Genomic DNA, 20,655 nt, shown 5'->3' on the forward strand with positions numbered 1-20,655 from the left:
AGAGGTGAATCTCTTTTAGACCAAATCGTATGGACTCAGGTCCTGAGTTTGGTTGAGCAATGCACTTATGACCTATGATACTAGGACTCGGGTACAGGTGTCGAGTATGGGTACACATATGTGTGTCGAGTTCTTTAAATTGAAAGTTGTCATACAAGAAGGCAAGGTAAAGTGAGGTGTCCGGGTATCATACCAATACCCGTGTCATGCATACCCGACATTGATACGATATAATAAAGTGAAGAGTCCTGATATCATAGCTTATGACCACACGCTGGGTTTGTGTTTATCTCCATATCGGATATTCAGCTCAGTTACTTAAAAACTACTGGTATGATTGCTGCTTGTATCCAATAATTAATATTTTGGTAGTTCCTTAATATTAATGTAGACAATGAAAGAAAGGGAAAACAAATTTAGTGCAGGCAGCAAAACCAAAGAGAGTCCCTATTAGTGAATTTATATTAAGGGGGCCATGACATCTCATACACACATTTGGGCTTTCATGGGTTTGACCATGGATTTAGGTCCCACTGGTGTTAATTGTGCATTAATGGTTTGTGCTGGCAATAGCTCATGGAATTGATAATGTCATTCAACTCCATTTCTCTTTCAAAATCTTGGGTCTGATCTTGCTGAAAGCAAGACTCCACATATATAGTAAATGTTGGTCATTAACAGGACAACAATATCCTAGGTAAAATCAAATCAATCCAGAGCATATATGAAAGGACCAATAAACCAATAAATGATGACTCAAGTGCACATCTAATAGTATTCAATGTGACAGAGGAGCTCATAGTATTCTTCTATAATCATTAACTGCAAGATTAAGTTTTGTTTAATCATATTTTCTCACAAAATGAAGAAGATGAATCATGAGAACAGGAAAGAATTGATCAACCTGTTCTATTAACTCATCTTTCCAAGAAACTTTAAATAATTTATGTATGGATCCTCTGCTAACAAATCTAATTATATAGACATCATATCAAAGAAAAGGATGGTTACTACCTCCCAACTTTGATCAATTTGGATCAAGTAGATGAAGGATGATTCAACTGACCTCATTTTTCACTTTATGAGGCACATCTGACTTCAGAAATCGATTGACTTGATTACTAAATTTGCATTTTTCTTGGACTTCATTATAAGTTCGGCGTTGGGTCGATCATTATAATCTATCTGCAGGAAGTGTTGCAAGTTAACGAGAAAACTCAATCACACTATTCACTGTCAGAAAACCCAGTAAGAACATACAAGTTTATGGCCTCAGAAAATGTTAAGACATACCCTCCACTTAGCAACATCTGGGGGCTTTCCTGAAATATATAACAAAGGATTAGGACCACAAATTATGGTCAAATCCCATTTCCCACTTCAGGATATAAGATGGTCGAATATCAGAGAAGAACAATACCTGTTGAGATATGTCTCCTTAACACTCGTGTCATTGCTGTGTCAATGTCAACATCGATGAACCTTCAAGCAAACACAACACATTATCACGAGTAATACCCAAAAGATTGAAAACCCAGAAAACTTTTGGAACGGATACACTATGGAATAGTACAAGCGTTTGTAAAAAACATTCACTTATTTCCTTCATGAATATCAGTTATTGGAGATCTACAAACTAGCATATGTTTTCAGCATCAAATTTACAGCCTGATCAGAATTATATAGCCGTGTAAAGATTTCTTACCATTTTTCGTCAAACATGGATGACACATCCTTCCAAACCCCTTCTTCCAGTAACAGATAATTCCCTTCTACTATTACCACTTTTTGCCTGCAAAGAGGGAAAACAGAGGCATATTTATTTTTCATCATTTCTAAAAAAAATTCATAGCTCAAATTGCCAAACATAATGTTTATCCCCTGCCCTCCCCTTTTTTCCTCTATTTGTACATACCAAGTTAATCAAATTACATTTTTGATATGGTCAATTACTCAATAGTCAATATGGATGCATTCAAAGGCGAAAAATGTAAGTGATACAATTATCTCAAGGTACTTCTCCATCTTCAAAATGCTATAATTATTTCTATGCTACAATCTTGTATTGAACACACCTCCATCGCATCATGGTTGTTTGTCGACATTCATTTTTTAACTTTTAAAGTAACAAAATTCCACTTGAGCAAAATACCCTAAGGTCCAAGGAAGACCTGGATTTTTCACAGCTTTCTTATTTATTATCAGCAACCAACCAATCTCAGTAAAACTGTAAAGAGTCAACTCCATCTCTATTTACTTGCTTGTGTTCGCATTTCAGTAATATCCAAAGCAATAAACAGCTCCTATATCCATGCAATGCACTAGCTAATAGCTATGTACATGAACAATTAAGACCCAGTGGTCATCACCAGCATCTCTTAAGAAATGAAGCAACAGGAATCTACTTGGTAGCACTGCAAAAGTTGGAGGTTTCTGCATGAAACAAGTTAAAATTACTCACTGAAGGCTGACAAAGATGTCATCCTCAACTGGATCTCCAACTCCATGGTCAAATGATGGTGCATAAACTGATCCCTGTGAAGTTTGCTGCTTATTAGAACAAATTCTAGTACCATGGCATACATTTCACTCAGATACTAAAAGTATTGCCAGGCAGAATAAAAAACTCTTGGCACCCAATCAAAGATTGAAAAAATGTTCTTTTGCGGTGCAACAACGTAGCTTCTTACCTCACTTCTCAATGTCTTTAAACATTTAAGTAATGGCACGGGATCAAATGTCCATTGAGCTGAAACACCCACAGAATGACTATGTAATAAATGCTGACAAGATTTTCAATTAGTGCATAGCCTTTTAAAGGAATCTTACCTCCTCTTCTTGCAAAGGCTTCCTTTGGATCCTAAAGAATATTAGTTAGTGTTAGGAATCTTTAGAGGTTTTCAATAATTCAGCATAAGGAAACCACAGATAGAGTTTGACCTCCATAGCATCCAGTTGAGAACGATATAGATGGAAACCATCCATGGGGAGAACTGTGGCAACATTTGGAGGATTAACTTGCTCGTCAAATGCAGAAGCTCTTTGAGGCCATAACTTGTTTACACGTTGCACTACTTCAGATGCTAAAGTGCTCTTCCCAGCACCAGGAGGACCAGCCAAGGCCACAATATGCCTGCATAGTGCATTGTATTTTAGACACAATATTTGATTGAAAGATTAATGGGTATAAGCTATATCATATTGTCCCTGAGCTTATACCCAAGGAAGAGGCCCCCACCACCCAACAGCAGATTTCAAACCCTTGATATTTTTTCCTAGAAAATAGGCAGCATAACCATTTATGGACTCGGGAGGCTACAACTTACTTTGCATTAGGATTTGATGCTACCGCTGCTGTAGGAAGAAGCCGTTCTGCCAAAGAATCATATATCTCGATCATAGACCTTGAAAGGAAATAGAATCAATAGTAACTCAAAATGCGAAGTCTGTGGATAAATTAATCATGCAAACAGTCACAAACCAAACATGATACGATGCAGAAAAAAAAAAAAACCATGAACAAAGACAACAGAAAATCCAACAATATCCATGACTAAAACATTAATATCATTTTGTTTCTAAACTGTATAAGAAGCAATCTTTACAATGAAATTCGCATCATGAACAGACAACAGTACACATGCAATCAAGTACCAAACTAGAAATAACTTCCACACAAGGGGAGATGCGTACCTGGCCGCTACAAAAGAAATTTCTGTCTTTTGACAGCAAAATACCTGATAACATGATGTCATTTAAACCAAAGATCACAAATAATGCAGAAGAAGTAACAAGGCAAAAAATAAACTAGTAATATAAGAGGCATCAGTTTTCAACCTTCACGCAGGTTTCCCTTCGAACAGTACATTCCAACAATGATTTCATTGTTCTTCCATTAGATGATATGGGCACGAAACGTTGATGCCATGCAGGAAGTTTAACCCTTTTAAGCGGTACTGACTCTACCAATTTGTAAGTGACAGAGAATATAAATCAGTATAATGAAACAACGCAAAGATAAACTTATCAAAATAGCCAAAAAGTTAACTCATATTGCTTTTCATATGAATATTAATGGAGAACTTATGCAGCATCATCAATTGACCTGTTAAAAACCCCACTGATTACCCAACCAAAAAGCTCACAACGCACTATTAAGAATTTGTACGAAAATACAATTTTGCAACCAACATATCAATTTAAAGCAGCTTCAGAAGAGTTCAAATTATCAGAATTAATTAAAAAAAAAAAAAACAAGGTTCGTTGAGAGCAGCTAGAAAGAACAAGAACAATCATAGCGAACGGAAATTGATCAAAGGTGATTCCCTTCAAATTCAATTTCGACTTAATTTTCACACAATTATCAAGTAAGATAAAGAAACTCCTGATCACGATTATAATTTATGTGAATTTTCGGGTGAATTTTTGACCTAATAATTATACGAGAAGGGAGAAAGAGACCTTTGAAGGAAGAGCCACCAAAATACACTCTCGGTTTTGCCGAAAACGAAGAGACCTCCATTTCGGAATCGCAGGAGATACAAGAGATGGAAAAGCTTCGAGTAATGGAGAGTGCCAATGATTCTGAAATCTGAATTCTGAACAAATCAACAAACCGTTTTGGAGTCTGAGAGTTCCAGTGCTACGTAACAACAGCTTCTTGTCTTCCTATAGATACGAAGAGAGGCACGTGTCGTTTCAAAAGGAGCTGGACCGAAGTGGGCTTGAACTGAAATAGCAAGATCCCTTGAGCTTAAATAGCATTTTCTTTAGCAATGCAAAAATACTCCTCATCAACAAGAATGACGTGTTTTTGTTTTCGCCATTCATTTATACCTTCTGTCGTTAAAACGGTTTATACTATGTTTGCTACAAATAAAATTGAGCCGAAACCCATGCGGATAAGGCACGAAAACAGGACAAACCCACAAAACCAAGATTTTACGAGTAAATATTTCAATTTGTTCAAACTCCTTATCTCGAGCACCGTAAACCCTAAGAGTGTGTTTGGATTGAGAGATTTGGAGGAAGAGAAGAGAAGAGAAATTGATTTTCTTTCCAATTCCCTTATTTGAATAGTTTATAAAAAATTAAGGGGAGGGATTTGATGGGATTTGAGAGGAAGATTTCATTAATTTTTTATCAAAATCATTCCTTCCCAAAATGAAGGCATTCAAAAGTTAGGGATGACTAATTAAGTATTTATAAGCTAAAAATCTAAACTACTCTTGTACGTAATACTTAAATATGAAAAAAAAAAGGATGAATTAATAAATTAAACCACTTTTCTTCTCTCTATTTTTTTTATCTATCCAAACATGAGAGAATTAAATATATTATCCCTTCCCTTTTCCTCCTCTCAAATCCCTCGATCCAAACACACTCTAAGTTCAGAGAGATAATTAAACTATTGCTATCTTAAATCTAATAATCTCATTTCATATCCTATTTCTCTCGACATTTATGCCAAATGTATTTTTTTTAATAGAATCGTAGGCTTATTATGAAGTAAAAAATCATAGGTCCAAGTTAGCAACTATCCCATATTCTCAGGCATAAGTAACCTACTGCTATTCAAGCTCTAATGACAGATTCAAATGACTGGTACAATAATGGGTAGCTATGCAGAGAAAGAAGACTCGCAAATTGCAGCTATGCATCCGCAGCAGTAACTGCGCTGGCAAAACTCACGAAATCACAGCAGCATTGGATAGAAATTGCATAAGACATTAACCTTTTATTCAAGAAAAGAATAGTTAGTCGGGACTTCAAAGTCCATAGTTTATGACAGTATTTGCTTTTGCAATGAACTAAAACAACATTTGCCATCTTTCTTCTGTCTTTTGCTTGAACAACAATTGGCTGATACTGAGGTAAAGCCTATGGCAAGTACATGTATTTTGAATCCTCAAGGCACAAAGCCTTTGGGAATTTACACGAAAAGATACAGAATGGTGTCATCTGATCAGTCCACAAGCACATTACAGTGATGAGTTTCCATCTTTCTTCTCTTATTATCATCGAAAGTCTGTAAAGAGGAATAAAGTATAAACAGTTATCACACTGTCTTTGTATTTTAAAAGTGAAGCGAGAATCGTCGAATTTCTGTAAGCCTTTTTTAACAAAGTATATGTAAGCCATTGGTAAATTAACGAAAGTGTTGACATGCTTTGTTCAAATCAATCTTCCTAAAACAACACATACAGCTACTAATGCATTTTAAAAATCATACTTATATTGTACTAGAGCCTACTGGCGAATTTACCTGCTGACAAAGAAAATGCGGAACTTGAACCCTCTTTGAACCATCAGCGAGACGTTTACATGGAAATTGGTTTTCCAAGTCAAAACTATTTCTGACCTGCAAGCATTTTTAAATAAACATGCAAATGTAAGAGATGAACAAGAAACTCTAAAAACTGCATACAATCTATTTCAATCACAGAATGAATAGATCACCCTAAATAACCATCCAATTTCCCCTAAAAGTGCCCACGACAAGCAAAATCTAGTGATATTTTGTTCTGATTCATTTTGTTACTGGTTATAAAGTTCAACTCTGTGATTGTTAATAAATCTCAACCACAGAGCACATCAATAAAATATAAACAATTGAATACTCAAGAATCAACTAATTACCTGGCTATGAATGGCAAGAATCAAGGAATCTTGACACCCTGATGCATGCACACTCTCTAAACTGGGGCACTGAAGGAGCAATCTCTCTGTGCACATAGAAAGAGTAGAATAAATTAGAAAAGTAATATTTTGAGTGCTCTAACAAATCATCACGAAAGAAAAGACAACTGAATCATATACCGCAGAAAAAAAATTTTAGATCACATACCAGGATGCAAGTTAGTACAGGAGTTTAGATTCAGATCGTTGAGTTCTGGGCAGTTCAAATATAGAGCCTGCATTTAAATTTAAAAACTTAAAACAATGAGAGAAAGACCAATAAATCAGGCACACTGTTATGCTGTTAGGGTAAAGAAGAATTCTCACATCTAAGCCAGAACAACCCCATAAGCTGAGCTTTTTTAACCGGCCATGTTTGATGATGAGTTTCTGGTACATAAGCTGTGGCTGTTTGTTAAATGATAACTGCAACTCAGAATCATTGCTTTCTTCAGTCGAGGAACACTGAGAGTTTGGATTGGATACAGTCATTCCACAGTCCATGATTTCAAGAAGGGGCAGCTGAGCGGAAGCAAATTGAATGCCACCTGAGAGGGAAAAAGAAAAAGGTTAATTAATGATCAGAAACCCATACAAAACTATGAGTAGGAACATAAACAAGTCAGTTTGTAAGATTTAAGGCCATCAATGTATTTTCCGAATATGGAAGTTTACTTGATGTGATGTTTGGACAAAGAGCAATAAGTAGTCTTGACAATGTTGAGGGGAACACATTGCAGATCATCCCAATGCCACTGTCACTGACACTTGACCTGAAGCAAGATAGTAAAGTTAACAATATGATAATGGTAACGATTGGACTACAAGCAGTGAAACAAATCAAATCACCCCATGTCAAGATGAAATAGGAGCAACATACCCACTCAGATCAAGCAATTCCAATTTTGAATAGCTTGAAGCAATGGCAGCAACAGATGCATCAGTGATTTCAGATCCAAGAATAAGTGAAAGCATTTGCAACCACCTGAAAATGGAGCATTCAAACAGAGGTTAGACTTGCTAATCATGGTTCAGCAGCGTCCCCCAATAATATGATTAGGTTAACAACAGGAAAGCTGTGGATGACTTGAGAAAAGAAATGAGCTAATACTGGTTGGAAATTTTTTTAACACAATTTACATTCATATTATCCACAGCAATGGGAAACGCCATATAAGAAAACCATGTTGCAAACCTTAGGTTTGCAGCTGTAAGAGCAAGTACAACAGCGTGAGAAAGCCGAACTGACGCAATGTGTATCTTTTGCAACCTTGGGCATGTCCTTCCCAAACCATCAACCATCGTAATAAGATCAGTACTATCATTTTCTTGGCGAGAAAAATCTAGAGAAACCTCCTTCAAATTAGGGCAGTTAAAAACCTACAAAAATAATGCTCATATAAGCAAAAAAAAACTTCACTAAACTTGCTAAGGAAACTTGAGAGGGAGAGAAAAGCAAATAGATGTAAAAAAATATCAGTCCATAAGTAATAATGGCAGAAGAAATAACTACCGTCTTAGCAAGAGAATGAAGATCCGCAAGCCAAAGTGTAGAAAGACTTGATGAACAGAGGACAAAACCCCCTAAGTTAGTACACCCTTCCATCTTAAGGCTTGTAAGACAACGCTTATCAACAACAAAACGCCCCAGTTCATCTCTGCATATAATGGACTCACCCAATTAATCAACAAAAATTCTAAACTACACCTCTTCTCAACATCCATACAGAGTGCTAAACAGAAAAGACCAATTGTAAGCATTTTAGTAGTATGATACAACCAAAACATGGATTATAATCAATCCCAATCACTAAAATTTTACAAGGAGAAGCTGTGGCACCATGTAAAGCATTACAAGCTTAGATGGAGAGGAAATAAACAAGTTTATGAAACAAGCATATAGTAGATATTGACTATGCCAGTGAGCCCAGCAATAGATTATGGAAATAGCCTATAAGGTAAACAATTATTATGACAACAAACTGGTGTGGGCCTAACTAAGCACTGGAAAACCACCTTGTCAGTGTTAGGTTTGCCCACGCTTATAAAGCACATCACCCAACCACATCCTTCCGATGAGGGACACCCGCACCATACCACCACGCTTCTGCAGCCGACAACCGCGTCGGTTTCACTCTAGACCTCAGGGCTCTACCATATTTGTCTAGGTAGCCCTTTACGTGGCCTAGCCCGAAGGCCCAGCCCTAAACGAGTGGCAAGCACCACCCACATAAGCAAAGATGGGCCAAGCTCCGATACCAAATGGTGTGGGCCTAACTAAGCACTGAAAAACCAGCTTGCCACTCTTAGGTTTGCCCACGCTAATGAAGCACATCACCCAATCACATCCTTCTTATGTGGGATACCCGTACCACAAACATGACGAATCATTAAAGTTGCTTCCGGCACTCCAACGCATCAAACTAAATGCCAAATCATTCTAAATTTTTACAGAATATGCCATGGAATCACCAATTCAATCTCAATATTCAAATTTCGAGCAAGAATGTCACCACCAAAGACTATTCTCATTAAGCTTAGACTCAAAATTTAGGTCATGTGTCAACAGGCTAGGCTGAAAAATTCCAGGTTGTAAAATGATCGCGGGGCATCAGAAACAATGAGTCTCATTGCAAGGCTACTACGAAAAGTGGACAGCATAAAGAGACACCAATTGTATGTAGAGAAATTAATCAGCCATACAATGAATGTGTTCCATCATGTGTATGAGAAAATAAATAAATAGCAAAAACAAACATCACAACTTGGATGCAAATTCAAAAGTATGAGGAAACAGAATCAGAGTCATTCAACTGGCACAGAATTGCACCAACTATACCAGTTTCTTTCTTTAATTTTATCGGACGGGGATTTAACCCCTGCCTTAGGCAGAATGGTGAGGAGCTTCATCACTTGAATTAGTGGTGCTCCTCTCAACTATAATAGTTCCACATCAAAGATTAATCAACAACATATTGACAGCATCGTCATAACCAAATCATTTTATAGGACCATGGTTAACAGGCACACCACTTCCACCAGGACACCTAATTATGAAATCTGCCCACAACAGAAATGCAGATCCACAAAAATAAACACTAACGAGTCTCATTATCTCATAGTAGCTGAATAAACAGGAACAAGCAAAATGTAAATCATACCCAGTGATCCGGTTGACCGAATGAAGAGCAGTAGAGATCTCCATAAACTCCAAATTTGGGCAAGAGAACGCAATGCAAGCCAACATTGTTGCATCCACATCACTGCAATAATCAACAACAGGAGGAAAAAAAATTTGAGAGATTAGATCAAATATCAATTTCAACAACATTGTCCCCGATCTGTCAAATGATCTCAAATATTATTTGAAATAAATTCATAACCCTACATGTTAAATGGATCTTTTTATTTAAATTTTTTTTTTTAAAGAATTGGATCTAATCTGTAGTCTCATCTCTTCTCAAACAGTTTTTTCTTTAGACAATGTGTGCCATCATCGCCTGGATCGGCACAATATTTCTGTGAGATCTCAAAGCAAAAATGCTCCGATTTAAAGTCTGAACCTTAAGCATTTGTAGCCTCATTCGTAGATCAACTGGTATATCATTATATTAATCGGAATAATCTTTCATTTCTGATCTATTAAGTCCTGATCATGTTCGTTTATCCGGTTCACGTCAAATTATCCTAACCTACGACAACGTCAAGCAATGCACAAATATATATCCCTAGACCTGAGTGCAACACGCGTCGAGAGAGTCCCGTCAAAGAGATCCTAACCTTTCCATTCTAAGTGTAAGCTTAACAAGGTTTGGACACTTCTGCAACACCGATCCAGCGAATCCTAGGTGAGCTCTGGCAGGAACCCTAAGCTTGAGTTCCTCCGCCGCTCTCCACAGCTTCCTAACCGTCTCCCTCCACCCCTTGCAAACCCTCGCCGCCGACGACAGCTCCGCCGGAGGAAGCCTCCTCAAAACTTCCCACACGCAGTTCCTCGGTAACCCGCCCAATCTCGACAGATCCTGCTCGGTTTCCTGGATCGAGATCATGTACTCATCGATTTCCGGCGTCGGAGATTCACACTGGAAGTCGATATCGTCAAATGACAGCGCCCGACGGAGGTTAGAGTATGTGTGGCGCGGGGGCACCGGCGGCGGTCGGACGGAAGAAGCGGAGGATGTAATAGCGGTGGAGGAGTCAGTTGGCGTAGCCATGGTGGTGGTAGCGGAGTTGGACGGGGTACCGATGTGGCATGTGTGGCCTTTCTTGGGAAGGCCACATCGACCGCAATTATAGCTACCGCGGTTCTTCTTAGAGTTCTTAAAGTCCATAAAAGGAATGGGGGAGGCGGCGTCGGAAGGCGAAAGATGGGACTGGCGGTGCATACTGAAACGGTAGAGAAAAGACTGACTGAAAGACAAAAACAAAGAGGGAGAGAGAGAGAGAGAGAGAGAGGGAGGGGAGGAGAGAGTGAGAACTGTGAGGCCGAGAAATAAAGGGAAGAGAGAGGGAGGGGAGAGGAGTTTGGTCGCGATGGCGCGGGAGATTGCGCAGCTTTCGCGCCCTGGTTTTCAAGTGTGAATAGAAAAATTACGAGGAGCGTGCTTGTTTGTGTGAAATTACCGGGTTAACCCTTAGTTCGCGCGTTAAAGGTCAAATAAAGATGCCGTTTGTTTCTGGTTATGGAAAGTTATCTCTGTGTTCAAATCCGCGTTTCCCCTTTGTTTGATTTTCCAGTGTTGCTTTTTTTGTTTTTCTTTTTTCTTGATGTTACACGTGTATATCTAATCAAACACACTAATTAATTATATATATATAATCTGAAATAATTTAATTTTTAACAATATTTGGAAAATAAATATAATCCGAATTTTGGTTTTGATACATGAACGTTTGAAATAATTATGGACAAAATTAATTATGAATTGCTAGCTTATCTTGTATGGCTATATATATTTTTGCATAATTGAAATGGAAAAAAAATAATTACAATCTTGAATATTGCATTTGGTATGTGTAACGTTTATAAATTAATTGATTTCCACTGGGAGCAATGTCCTTATGGCGAAGCATTGGTTTTTTACTTAACTTATTATGTTGTCAAATGAATCTCATATCGAATGTTCAAATGACAAACTTGTATGATATCGTTGTCGGTTAAAAAAATTATAAGCTAATTCAATAAATTAATAAATCATTTATATATTGTCTTGTTGGGAAAATAATTTTAAAAAAAAGTGAAGTCGTTTAATTACAAAAAAAGTTTTGGTTGAATTTATAAATTCATGTATATTTAACATTTTCTATATGACCAGTCAAAGACAGCCAAGCGCAAATGTTGCTGCTCAACAACCAAAAGATGTGGAGAGAGAGAATTAATTGAATAAATATACATTTCATATTCATTGTATATTTTTCTTATATATATGGTAAGCATACTCTAATTGATATTGATGAATATTTTCTTAATTATTAATTAATAAAATAAAAGAATTAAATATTAATTAAGGACGACCATGAGTTTTAGGGCCGTTACGCAAATTTACATATTTCTTTAGTAAAATCGATTGAAAATCGAGATAAGCTCGTGGGCTGACAAGCCCATGAGTGAAGTAAGATGGGCCAGTAGAGTTCAGTCCTTCATGGGGCAGGGCAGGTACTGGCAAGATCCATATGGTGCGAAGCTAGGCGGCTAGGCCTAATTGTCTGAGGTGGTGGTGCATGTCAGATGGATGATCATCAAGTTTAGATCTCTCTGCCTGCATCCAACGGCCATCATGGCCCCTCACGAGGCCCTTGTTCTCGTCTTGCCTCCAGTATGGTGGGACCAAGTAATGATCTTTCAAGAAATCAGAGCCCTTGTTTACCAACGCTGGGTCCCTTCCACTGGACAGCACAAATCTATGGCCTTTTCCATGGTATCTGCACATCTCAAAACACCCCTTCATAACCGTAATGAAACACAACATATGAATGCCCAATTCTACATTTTAAATAACATCTCGTTATTTTAAACGAGGACATAAAAATTTGTCATTAGATATTCGATGCGTGCTTAAATTGGAACTGTCAATCCCGTATGCACATAAATTTTTCACCTCATAACAAAATAAATTGGACTAAAACCAACGTGTTCATGTTGCTTTGAAAGCTTATCTCTTTAAGAATAAATTTGACCCATTTATCAACATAACTAGGAAGCAATATTGTGCATTATTGTATGACTAAAAACCTTCACCCAAATAATTTATCAATGACACTTCATCATAGTACTTCCCAACATTAATGTAGGGAAGTTGTAGGGAAGTGATTTATACCTACTTCTTGCTATTCAGAAGTGACAAAGATTTCAGTAAAAAACATCTCAATCATCCCAACAGTGGATGTGTCAATCTCTGACTCAATCATAAGGTTTTGTGGGCACCTATAATTACATCATCAAAGGACAATATTCACAACTAGGATAACCGAGTATTTTTTATTGGGATCCTTAATATTTTTTATTGCTATTTTCAATGCTTCCACTTTAATAGTGACTACTTGCAATCTTTAGTACCAATTTTAGTTTGCTACCAAAACCAGTTTTAATTAACAAAAATTATATTCACACCTAATTTTCCATTTCAACCAAGTTTTTGGTGAGGCAAGAGGATTGGATACACACCTCTTGGCAAATTTTAATCTCAAATGAAAAAAATTGCGACTAGGGGTGAGACATTTCTTGTAAGTTTAATCAAAACTCAGTGCATGAACACAATAATATTGTTTTTAATAAGAATCTAATTATAAATTTAAGACTTTTTGAGGTTATACAGGTTGAAATCCAAAAAATCATCCACGGGGCTTGCCTATACAAACTGCTACAATGTTATATAACTACTAAGGTTTAAAAAAATCTTTTCATTTATTATGCCATTTGATTTACTTCATACCCCTAATGTTTTCCCAATTCATATTAAATCAATAATATGTTGCACCAAAATTAACAAGAATAAGATTTAAGAAAGAAAAAAAGAAGAGAGTTTTGAGTAAATACTAACCCATCAAGCAAATGCAAGTGAGCCTCCAAATTATGTGCACCAACCGGGTCACCCGTTTCTTTCAAAAACGGGGAGTTATTGTGATCCAACGCCAGTTCCACTCCGACGTGCGAGTAACTCCACGGCAAGCCCTCCGCGAGCTTCATCACCTTCACCGGCACATGCTCGTTGAACAGTAATCCCGGCGACTTTGGCACCATATCGTGCACGTTCACCACTCTCAGCACTTTGACACCCAGCGATTCAATCCGTTCCTTGAACCTAACGTTCCCGACCCGAGGACCCGCAAACGAGAGCACGGATACCGGCACCGCCCGACTGTCTCTCAACACGTGAAGACCCGTTTCGGCGATGTCGAATGCACTCAAAATCGCCAACGCCGCGCCCAGACTGTGACCGGTAATGGTGATGCTGATTTCTTCATTTTGATACAAGTCGAGAAGTCTCTTGACCTCCGACAAGATCTGTTCTCTGGCCGAGAACTTGCAGAACCGGCACGAATCGTCCTTGTCAGTATAAAGATCCAGGAACCCGTATTCGACTTTCACGGTCCGATCCGGACAGGGGATTTTAAGAGACGAAACTGGCTTCAGAAAGTCCATTAAATCGGTAATCCACTCAAGCCGCGTCACGGTGCCCCGCCATGCAATGGTGATATCGCGACGGCCTAACCGCTTCGAGGTCTCGTCGTTTGAGACCGCGACGTACCCGATCCAGTTGGCGTTCCTGCTCCAGACCTTCGGCCACCGTGACTTCTTGAAGAAGTTAGGGAGGTTAATGTTCGAGGTGGCGTAAAGGTACCTGGTGACGTCGTATCCAAGATTTGACATCCCAAGCGAGTCCAAGAACTTCCGACGAGAGAATCTGCAACTCCCACAGTACTTCGAATACGGATCGAAGTCGAAAGCATCGTAGCAGGCTTGAGCCATCTCGCCATACCGAATCAATTCGGATCTCAAAATCGGGTCCATCGGGTCAAGCAATCCGACCCAATCATCCTCTCCATGGATTTCTCTCCAAACATCGGCAATTTGTCTCTCTGTTTGATCATCATCCTGTTCTAGGTTTTCATTCTTTTGGTCCTTTGCAAGTTCAATAATCATAGAAGACAAAGGTTCGCTAGTCTTGGATAAGACTCGAGGAGCTGTAAAATTCCTCGTCGTCGATAAGATGTTGAGAGAATCTGATCGTCCGACCGGCGTCACTGCTAAACGTGTATTTGACGGGAAAATTTCAGTTTTAAGAGGAAGGAGAGCGTTGGGTAGAGAAATCGCCATGGATAAGCAATTGGGGCGTGGCTTGCGTGTGAAGATGACGATATAGAGAGAGTGGTATGAGCTGCTGGGTCGCTGATATAAGCTTACGTGCGTGGTAATTGGTATATATAGAAACGATACTATATTAGTGCGCATGTGATTCATGAGGTCCTACTCTGACTCTCTGAGGGTGGTTGTGATGGCGGTGGCTTGGATCAATGGCGACTTTTCATATTTTGCTGCTTCCAAGAAGTTGGAGGTGGATGTGAAGTTGGTTGTGTAGTACAGTAGTAGTTTGGAGTTCCCGCTGTAACATAACATAAAATATTCATTTTTTTAAATATAAAAATCAAATTTATTACATCAAATATTTTTTTTCCCGAACAAAAATCAAATTTATTGTGATCCAAGTATCAAATATTTTGACTTTATATTCAGAATTGTTATATATTTTCTTAAGTTGAATTTGAATTTTATGTTGTTGGATTTGTTAAACCAAATACTACACATTTATAACTTTTTTCAAAAATCCTACTACAACAAATTACAGCAGATCTCGACCACTCTATAGTTAGGGGTTAAATAAAATGATGTCAATATATACGCAGCTTTGGTGGGTTCTTTGAGTCTAGTTGGGCTTCTATTCCAACCCAGGAAAGGCCTTTAGGACATGAACTTATTGTTGGATACTTAAACATAAATAAACCCCTTTTATGGGGAGGAACCAAGGCCAAAAGCTCATGTAAATTCGGTTATTGTAGAGTCAGCAGATCAAGAGTTTTTGGTTTCAATTTTCCCACGAAAAAAGAAAGAATATGGATTCAATAGTAATCGATGAAAGTATGATTTTAAATAAAAATAAATGACGAAAATGAATATAGGTAATAATCACCAACCCCAAACTTTAGAGATAAACCAATGTTTGCACTTCCGTTTCTTATATGGAACCATGATTTGAAAGGTTAGACTGATCCTCATGCATCTTTGTGTATCTGCTGTTTGATTTGATCCAGACTGTAGATATTATTTTATTAGATATTGTTATTTGAATAATTCAATTAAACCCCTATACTCCTATAGATTGATGCCCCAAAGTAAACAATGGAGTAAGCATGGATCGTATCAAAGATATGGCATGTAACTACAATTGATCTAGTTGTCAGAACTGCCATATGAAAACGATTGTAATTGGATGGACTTTCCCACCTTTATTTTAAAAAGAGGAGAATAAGTTTGGTATTCCCTACTTGTGTTTTATTCGATTCATTTTCCATATCACATATTGTGATTAAGTGTATATGATTAATGTCTAAACTTGGTCTACTCTGGGTCGTGCGAATTTGGTGAATAGAGTTTGGTATTCCCTATTTGTGTTTTATTTTAAGAAGAGGAGAATAAGTTTGGTATTCCCTATTTGTGTTTTATTCGATTCATTTTCCTAAACTTATACTGTTGTCCGATCCGGAATCCATTTTTCTTTTGCCACTTCTATATTTAATAATCATGTATGGTATGGTACTGAGAGAGAAATACTGAAGGAAAACATAATACATAAGATCCTAATTCAAAGAAAGAGTATTTTTTACTTCGGCCCCACTGGCTGAAGTAATTCAGAGTATTTTTTTGGTTCATGCTATATCTCATTTCATGCTGAAACGAATACACACGATTTCATATAAGGCATGTGGAACTTACGATTTCACATGAATCATGCGCATTCATCTCAACATTGAAAATAAGTGCAAATTATTGTACCGGCCGCTCATCTTCATACCAGAAATGCAAAATTATGAAAAACTACATCACTTATTTACAACAGGACCAATAAAAGGACCAGAGTTTTGACAACACCCCTGGCTTATGACTAAAGATGGCCCCAAGAAGCTCAGCCAATGTCCTGAGTCAATGTATTTCAACATCCATTCCAAGAGTCAGTTTTACCAGAAATTCCACAGAACTGACAACCTGCCCAATGGGTTGAGATGGTAAGTATAGAGAAGAAGTCATCTCACACTTACTTGCACTACCAAGAAGAATGGCAGGGAGAAAAAAAAAATGCTCCAGACATACAACAACAAACAATGTACTAATAATGACCCTCGGCCAAAGTGGTCTAGGGGTGGTAAGTTTTTTCTGATAGCTAACCGAAAGCGCAAATTTATGAACTTGCTATTGATGCATATTGCAAGTTAATTGGCACCAAAAAATTACCACAGCTAACGTTAAACAGTGATGATTATTTCTGATCTCTCGTCGAAAGAATAAAAAATAATGACTACCAGTATTTGCAAATTGCAGGCATGACTTAAACTTGAAAGATATATAATGCAGCTGTCTGCACCTTAAAGGACCAGCAAGGCAGCACATCAGGTTGACAGATTAAATCCAGTAATCCCCAAGTTATACTCCCGCGGGAGCTTTAGCCTCATGATCTGGTGTTCCCTGGAACAGGAAATACAATTAACAATTAGATACTTGGTAAACCCTGCCAAAGCATTAACTAACTAGTTTATACTGTGACCAATTTAATACTTATAAGCTGTCTTAGAATAAACCAAGATAGAGAAAATTATTCAAACCATCAGGCTCCATGTCAACAGGAACACCAGCAGCAGCCATGAGCGAACAAAAATTATAAGCGTTACATAAAAGTCATTGAACTTCAGTGGGGGGCCAAAACAAAAAACAGAGAACAAGCTGAAGTGGCAGCATTTTGCTCACAGGAGGGAAAAGCCAATTTATAATAATATTAGAATCAGCAGAAGGTCTCCAAGTTCCTGACAAACCTCAGATGTAGGGCCCTTGCGAATCTTCCGAGTGGGAGTCCTCATTGTGACAAACTCTTCAGCTGAAGTGGGGTGAATCCCAATTGTGGTATCAAAGTCTGCCTTGGTCAAGCCAGCTTTCACTGCGACTGCAAATCCCTATGTAATTGACAATAAACAATAAGAAAGACTTACGAAGAAATTTCAATGAAAGAGCTTAGAAACAAAGACCGAAACCTGCACAATTTCTGCTGAATCATCTCCACACATGTGCAATCCCAAAACTCTGTCTGTTGTTGCACAAACTATAAGTTTCATGAAGACACGATCAGGAAGGCCCGAGAGAGTGGCCTTTAAGGGCCTGAAGTTTGCTGTGTAGACATCAATGTCACCATATTGTTGTATAGCCTGCACATAACCTTTAAAAATTACGAATGAAAAACACCCCTCATCAAATTGCAATCATGCCAACTGAATTGTCACCTGTTCCTCTGTAAGACCAACTTGTCCAATTGGAGGCTGGGAAAACACGGCAGACGGAATAGCTCTGTTTAGAGGGGGGAAAAGAATATAAGGGTAAAGTATTAGTCTATATCCATTCACAATTTCATAGAGTTGATAGCTACACATATTTAATGTACCAAAACTCCCTAAACTGACCAACAATACATGATCATCAGAAGATTTGTGACATACCTATAATCAGGTTTTCTTGGCTCATTCTTAAAGAGTGTGTCCGCCAATGCCATTCCCTCCATCAAAGCAACTGGGGTCAAATTCACTCTATCTGTAACATCTCCAACTGCCCAAATGGAAGGAACTGATGTGCATGAGTATTCATCAACCTGAGGAGATAGCAACGAAAAAAGAGTTTGTAAAAAATATTAAAGACAAAAATATAGCAAATGAAACAAAAAGAAAAGGGGAACATGAAAAGACAACCTCAATTGCTCCATTCTCGGTCATTTTTACTCCAACCGTCTCCAACCCTAAATTCTGCATTGCAGTAAAGTTCTCATTAAATGCACTTCTCAATTGATTTATCCTTTTTATTTCAGGCACAGAAACTATAGGTGTTTTTAAATTAGAAGAATTGGAATGATCAGGTATCCAGAGTTTGCAGAAATGGAGAATCCACATGAACCAAAGAAATGTATCTGAGCTGCCAGCTCATATCGAACAGAGCCAAATAAAAAAGGAATGAATGTGAACCTTAGTATTAGGCCTGCGTCCAGTTGCAAACATGACATGTGAGAAGCCTTCAACTGTTCCCTTGTTGGTCTTCAATGAAAGAGAACCTTCTGATGATTTAACAATGGCTTGAGGCGATTCCTCTGTGTGGAACTCTATTCCTCTTAAAGACATCTGCTCTGCGACAAAATCTCTGATCTACAGGAAAAAAGAGGCACAAGGATGTATATGAATTTAAATGTTAGTTACATGATATATCAAACAAGTGACCAGCATCTTTAACGTTTCTTCACCTCTTCATCAAAGCCCCTTAAAACTTTTTTCTGTCGAATAAACACATGGACCTCACTTTTCAAACCATTGAAGATGCCAGCAAACTCTAAAGCAATGTAACCACCACCAACTATTGCAATTTTTCCGGGCCTTGATGGCAAGTCAAGAGCAACATCTGAATCTATAGCATATTCAATTCCTGGAATATTAGGCATGAAGGGTCGTCCCCCAACTGAAATTAGTATGTGTCTTGCCGTATATAGTTTTCCGTCAACATCAACAGTGTGTGGGTCCACAATCTGCAGAAGTTTTTCCATCAACTCAGTCAATTTAACTCAACCCAACCCAACCCAACCCAACTAAAGCATTGTATACATAGTTCAAGAAGATAAAATAATCAAAACCAAATAAGAATTTGCACCATCACCCCACCTTTCCCCGGCCTTCAATGAGTGTCACTCCAGCATTGTTTAGAATGTTCTTGTAGATACCTGTAAGGCGCTGTAACTCAGCATTTTTATTAGCCATCAAGGTGCTCCAATCATGTTTTGGTTCAGTATCATATGTCCACCCGAAACCATGGCTCTCATCAAATTCATGAGAATACTTCGATGCGTACACAAGCAGTTTTTTTGGCACACATCCACGAAGCACACACCTATATTAAATTCTTAGAGAAATTATTCACAGGCTCACAGTCACAGAGAAGCAGAAATCAAGTGACCAAGCATATACAATTAACAGAAAAGAAAAAGGGCCTGTCTCGGATTTATGAAGGTAAAGAATTTGATAAGCTAATCAGGAGCATATAAACATTCAAGATGCCATAATTCTCAAATTCAATAATAAACAATAGTAATACCCGACATCATCAACAACAAGGAACAGAGCATATGGCAGAAATATAGGAGCATGTAAGACCGAATCGACTTACGTTCCCCCCACGCCGCCAGCTGTCTCGGAGGAGATTGTGGAGAAGGGTAGCTCGCAGACAGCCACGGAAGCCCCCATATTGGCGGCAAATCGGGACGCACGGACGCCACCGCTGCCAGCGCCAATAGTGAACAGATCAAAATCGTATCTTCGGGCAGACTCGGCGCCATTATCGGACTCCGCACGAACCGCGGCGAAGTGGCGGCGCTGATGTCTGGAGTGAGATAGAGGAAGGCGACGGTTAGGGTTTAGGGTTTTACTCAGAGAGAGAAACGATGAAGAGAGAGGAGAGTAGATGGGCAGCGGGATTTTTCTGCAGAAGAGAGAGTGAAAGCATGGGGAGGTGAGCTTCGGAGTCGTAAAAGGAGTGACCATATCTTTTCCTTGGTGGTGAGGGCTCTGGCCTTTCTGGCGTCGTACCTTTTTGTGCTCTGTTTGGTTGGTACAGAATTTTTTATATATAGCTTTTGCTACGGGGTATAGGACGGTTCCGGATGCTCGGGATCCGACGAAGTTTTT

At 38.4% G+C, this 20,655-nt stretch overlaps 4 protein-coding genes across 7 annotated transcripts; all 4 read right to left on the bottom strand.

Moving 5' to 3' along the window:
• Positions 1–747: 747 nt before the first annotated feature.
• Positions 748–4,787, bottom strand: LOC120007085 (putative uridine kinase C227.14). Of its 3 annotated transcripts, none has more exons than XM_038857255.1 (12): positions 4,462–4,787; positions 3,838–3,962; positions 3,694–3,737; positions 3,327–3,404; positions 2,941–3,133; positions 2,830–2,860; positions 2,691–2,749; positions 2,462–2,535; positions 1,706–1,792; positions 1,421–1,482; positions 1,261–1,322; positions 748–1,185 (listed from the first exon to the last, which is right to left on the bottom strand). In XM_038857255.1, the coding sequence occupies exons 1-11, from the start codon at positions 4,520–4,522 to the stop codon at positions 1,273–1,275; spliced, it is 864 nt and encodes a 287-aa protein (XP_038713183.1). In that variant the 5' UTR covers positions 4,523–4,787; the 3' UTR covers positions 748–1,185; positions 1,261–1,272. The 3 variants fall into 3 exon arrangements, with proteins under 3 accessions (XP_038713183.1, XP_038713182.1, XP_038713180.1); XM_038857254.1 differs by having other exon boundaries at positions 1,294–1,322; positions 3,838–3,956; positions 4,462–4,785; XM_038857252.1 differs by having other exon boundaries at positions 1,294–1,322; positions 4,462–4,782.
• A 919-nt stretch (positions 4,788–5,706) lies between these two features.
• Positions 5,707–11,259, bottom strand: LOC120007879 (F-box/LRR-repeat protein 17-like). The gene is made up of 11 exons (XM_038858353.1): positions 10,459–11,259; positions 9,840–9,941; positions 8,192–8,336; positions 7,874–8,058; positions 7,559–7,663; positions 7,354–7,451; positions 7,006–7,226; positions 6,848–6,914; positions 6,640–6,725; positions 6,266–6,361; positions 5,707–6,028 (listed from the first exon to the last, which is right to left on the bottom strand). The coding sequence occupies exons 1-11, from the start codon at positions 11,061–11,063 to the stop codon at positions 5,966–5,968; spliced, it is 1,773 nt and encodes a 590-aa protein (XP_038714281.1). The 5' UTR covers positions 11,064–11,259; the 3' UTR covers positions 5,707–5,965.
• Positions 11,260–12,053: 794 nt separating this feature from the next.
• Positions 12,054–15,178, bottom strand: LOC120007880 (phospholipase A1-Igamma2, chloroplastic-like). Its single transcript, XM_038858354.1, has 2 exons — positions 13,719–15,178; positions 12,054–12,600 (listed from the first exon to the last, which is right to left on the bottom strand). Exons 1-2 carry the CDS (start codon positions 15,137–15,139, stop codon positions 12,363–12,365), a joined length of 1,659 nt encoding a protein of 552 aa, XP_038714282.1. The 5' UTR covers positions 15,140–15,178; the 3' UTR covers positions 12,054–12,362.
• A 1,563-nt stretch (positions 15,179–16,741) lies between these two features.
• On the bottom strand, positions 16,742–20,632 carry LOC120007672 (glutathione reductase, chloroplastic-like). 2 transcript variants are annotated; one of them, XR_005470218.1, is made up of 11 exons: positions 20,138–20,511; positions 19,636–19,861; positions 19,224–19,502; positions 18,952–19,128; positions 18,682–18,735; positions 18,436–18,584; positions 18,223–18,286; positions 17,977–18,147; positions 17,761–17,898; positions 17,316–17,416; positions 16,742–16,939 (listed from the first exon to the last, which is right to left on the bottom strand). XR_005470218.1 is itself a non-coding variant. In XM_038858057.1 (10 exons), the coding sequence occupies exons 1-10, from the start codon at positions 20,509–20,511 to the stop codon at positions 17,375–17,377; spliced, it is 1,674 nt and encodes a 557-aa protein (XP_038713985.1). In that variant the 5' UTR covers positions 20,512–20,632; the 3' UTR covers positions 17,134–17,374. The 2 variants fall into 2 exon arrangements, 1 of the variants encoding a protein (XP_038713985.1); XM_038858057.1 differs by lacking the exon at positions 16,742–16,939 and having other exon boundaries at positions 17,134–17,416; positions 20,138–20,632.
• Between the last annotated feature and the right edge of the window lie 23 nt (positions 20,633–20,655).

Source organism: Tripterygium wilfordii, chromosome 10 (assembly GCF_013401445.1).
Source record: "Tripterygium wilfordii isolate XIE 37 chromosome 10, ASM1340144v1, whole genome shotgun sequence".
NCBI lineage: Eukaryota > Viridiplantae > Streptophyta > Magnoliopsida > Celastrales > Celastraceae > Tripterygium > Tripterygium wilfordii.

Excerpts from the sequence above, each read along its gene's own strand:
- LOC120007672 (XM_038858057.1), bottom strand. The coding sequence starts at position 20,511 with ATGGTCACTCCTTTTACGACTCCGAAGCTCACCTCCCCATGCTTTCAC. Across the intron at positions 18,585-18,681 it reads CCGAGAATGGAGCAATTGAG|GTTGATGAATACTCATGCAC; the intron begins GTTGTCTTTTCA and ends CTATCTCCTCAG. Across the intron at positions 17,417-17,760 it reads GCAAGGGCCCTACATCTGAG|GGAACACCAGATCATGAGGC; the intron begins GTTTGTCAGGAA and ends TTCCTGTTCCAG.
- LOC120007879 (XM_038858353.1), bottom strand. The coding sequence starts at position 11,063 with ATGCACCGCCAGTCCCATCTTTCGCCTTCCGACGCCGCCTCCCCCATT. Across the intron at positions 8,059-8,191 it reads TTCATTCTCTTGCTAAGACG|GTTTTTAACTGCCCTAATTT; the intron begins GTAGTTATTTCT and ends TTATTTTTGTAG. Across the intron at positions 6,362-6,639 it reads TTCTTGCCATTCATAGCCAG|GTCAGAAATAGTTTTGACTT; the intron begins GTAATTAGTTGA and ends AAATGCTTGCAG.
- LOC120007085 (XM_038857252.1), bottom strand. The coding sequence starts at position 4,522 with ATGGAGGTCTCTTCGTTTTCGGCAAAACCGAGAGTGTATTTTGGTGGC. Across the intron at positions 2,750-2,829 it reads AGCCTTTGCAAGAAGAGGAG|CTCAATGGACATTTGATCCC; the intron begins GTAAGATTCCTT and ends TGGGTGTTTCAG. Across the intron at positions 1,186-1,293 it reads CAGATGTTGCTAAGTGGAGG|ATAGATTATAATGATCGACC; the intron begins GTATGTCTTAAC and ends CACTTCCTGCAG.
- LOC120007880 (XM_038858354.1), bottom strand. The coding sequence starts at position 15,139 with ATGAATCACATGCGCACTAATATAGTATCGTTTCTATATATACCAATT. Across the intron at positions 12,601-13,718 it reads CACTTGCATTTGCTTGATGG|ATACCATGGAAAAGGCCATA; the intron begins GTTAGTATTTAC and ends TGAGATGTGCAG.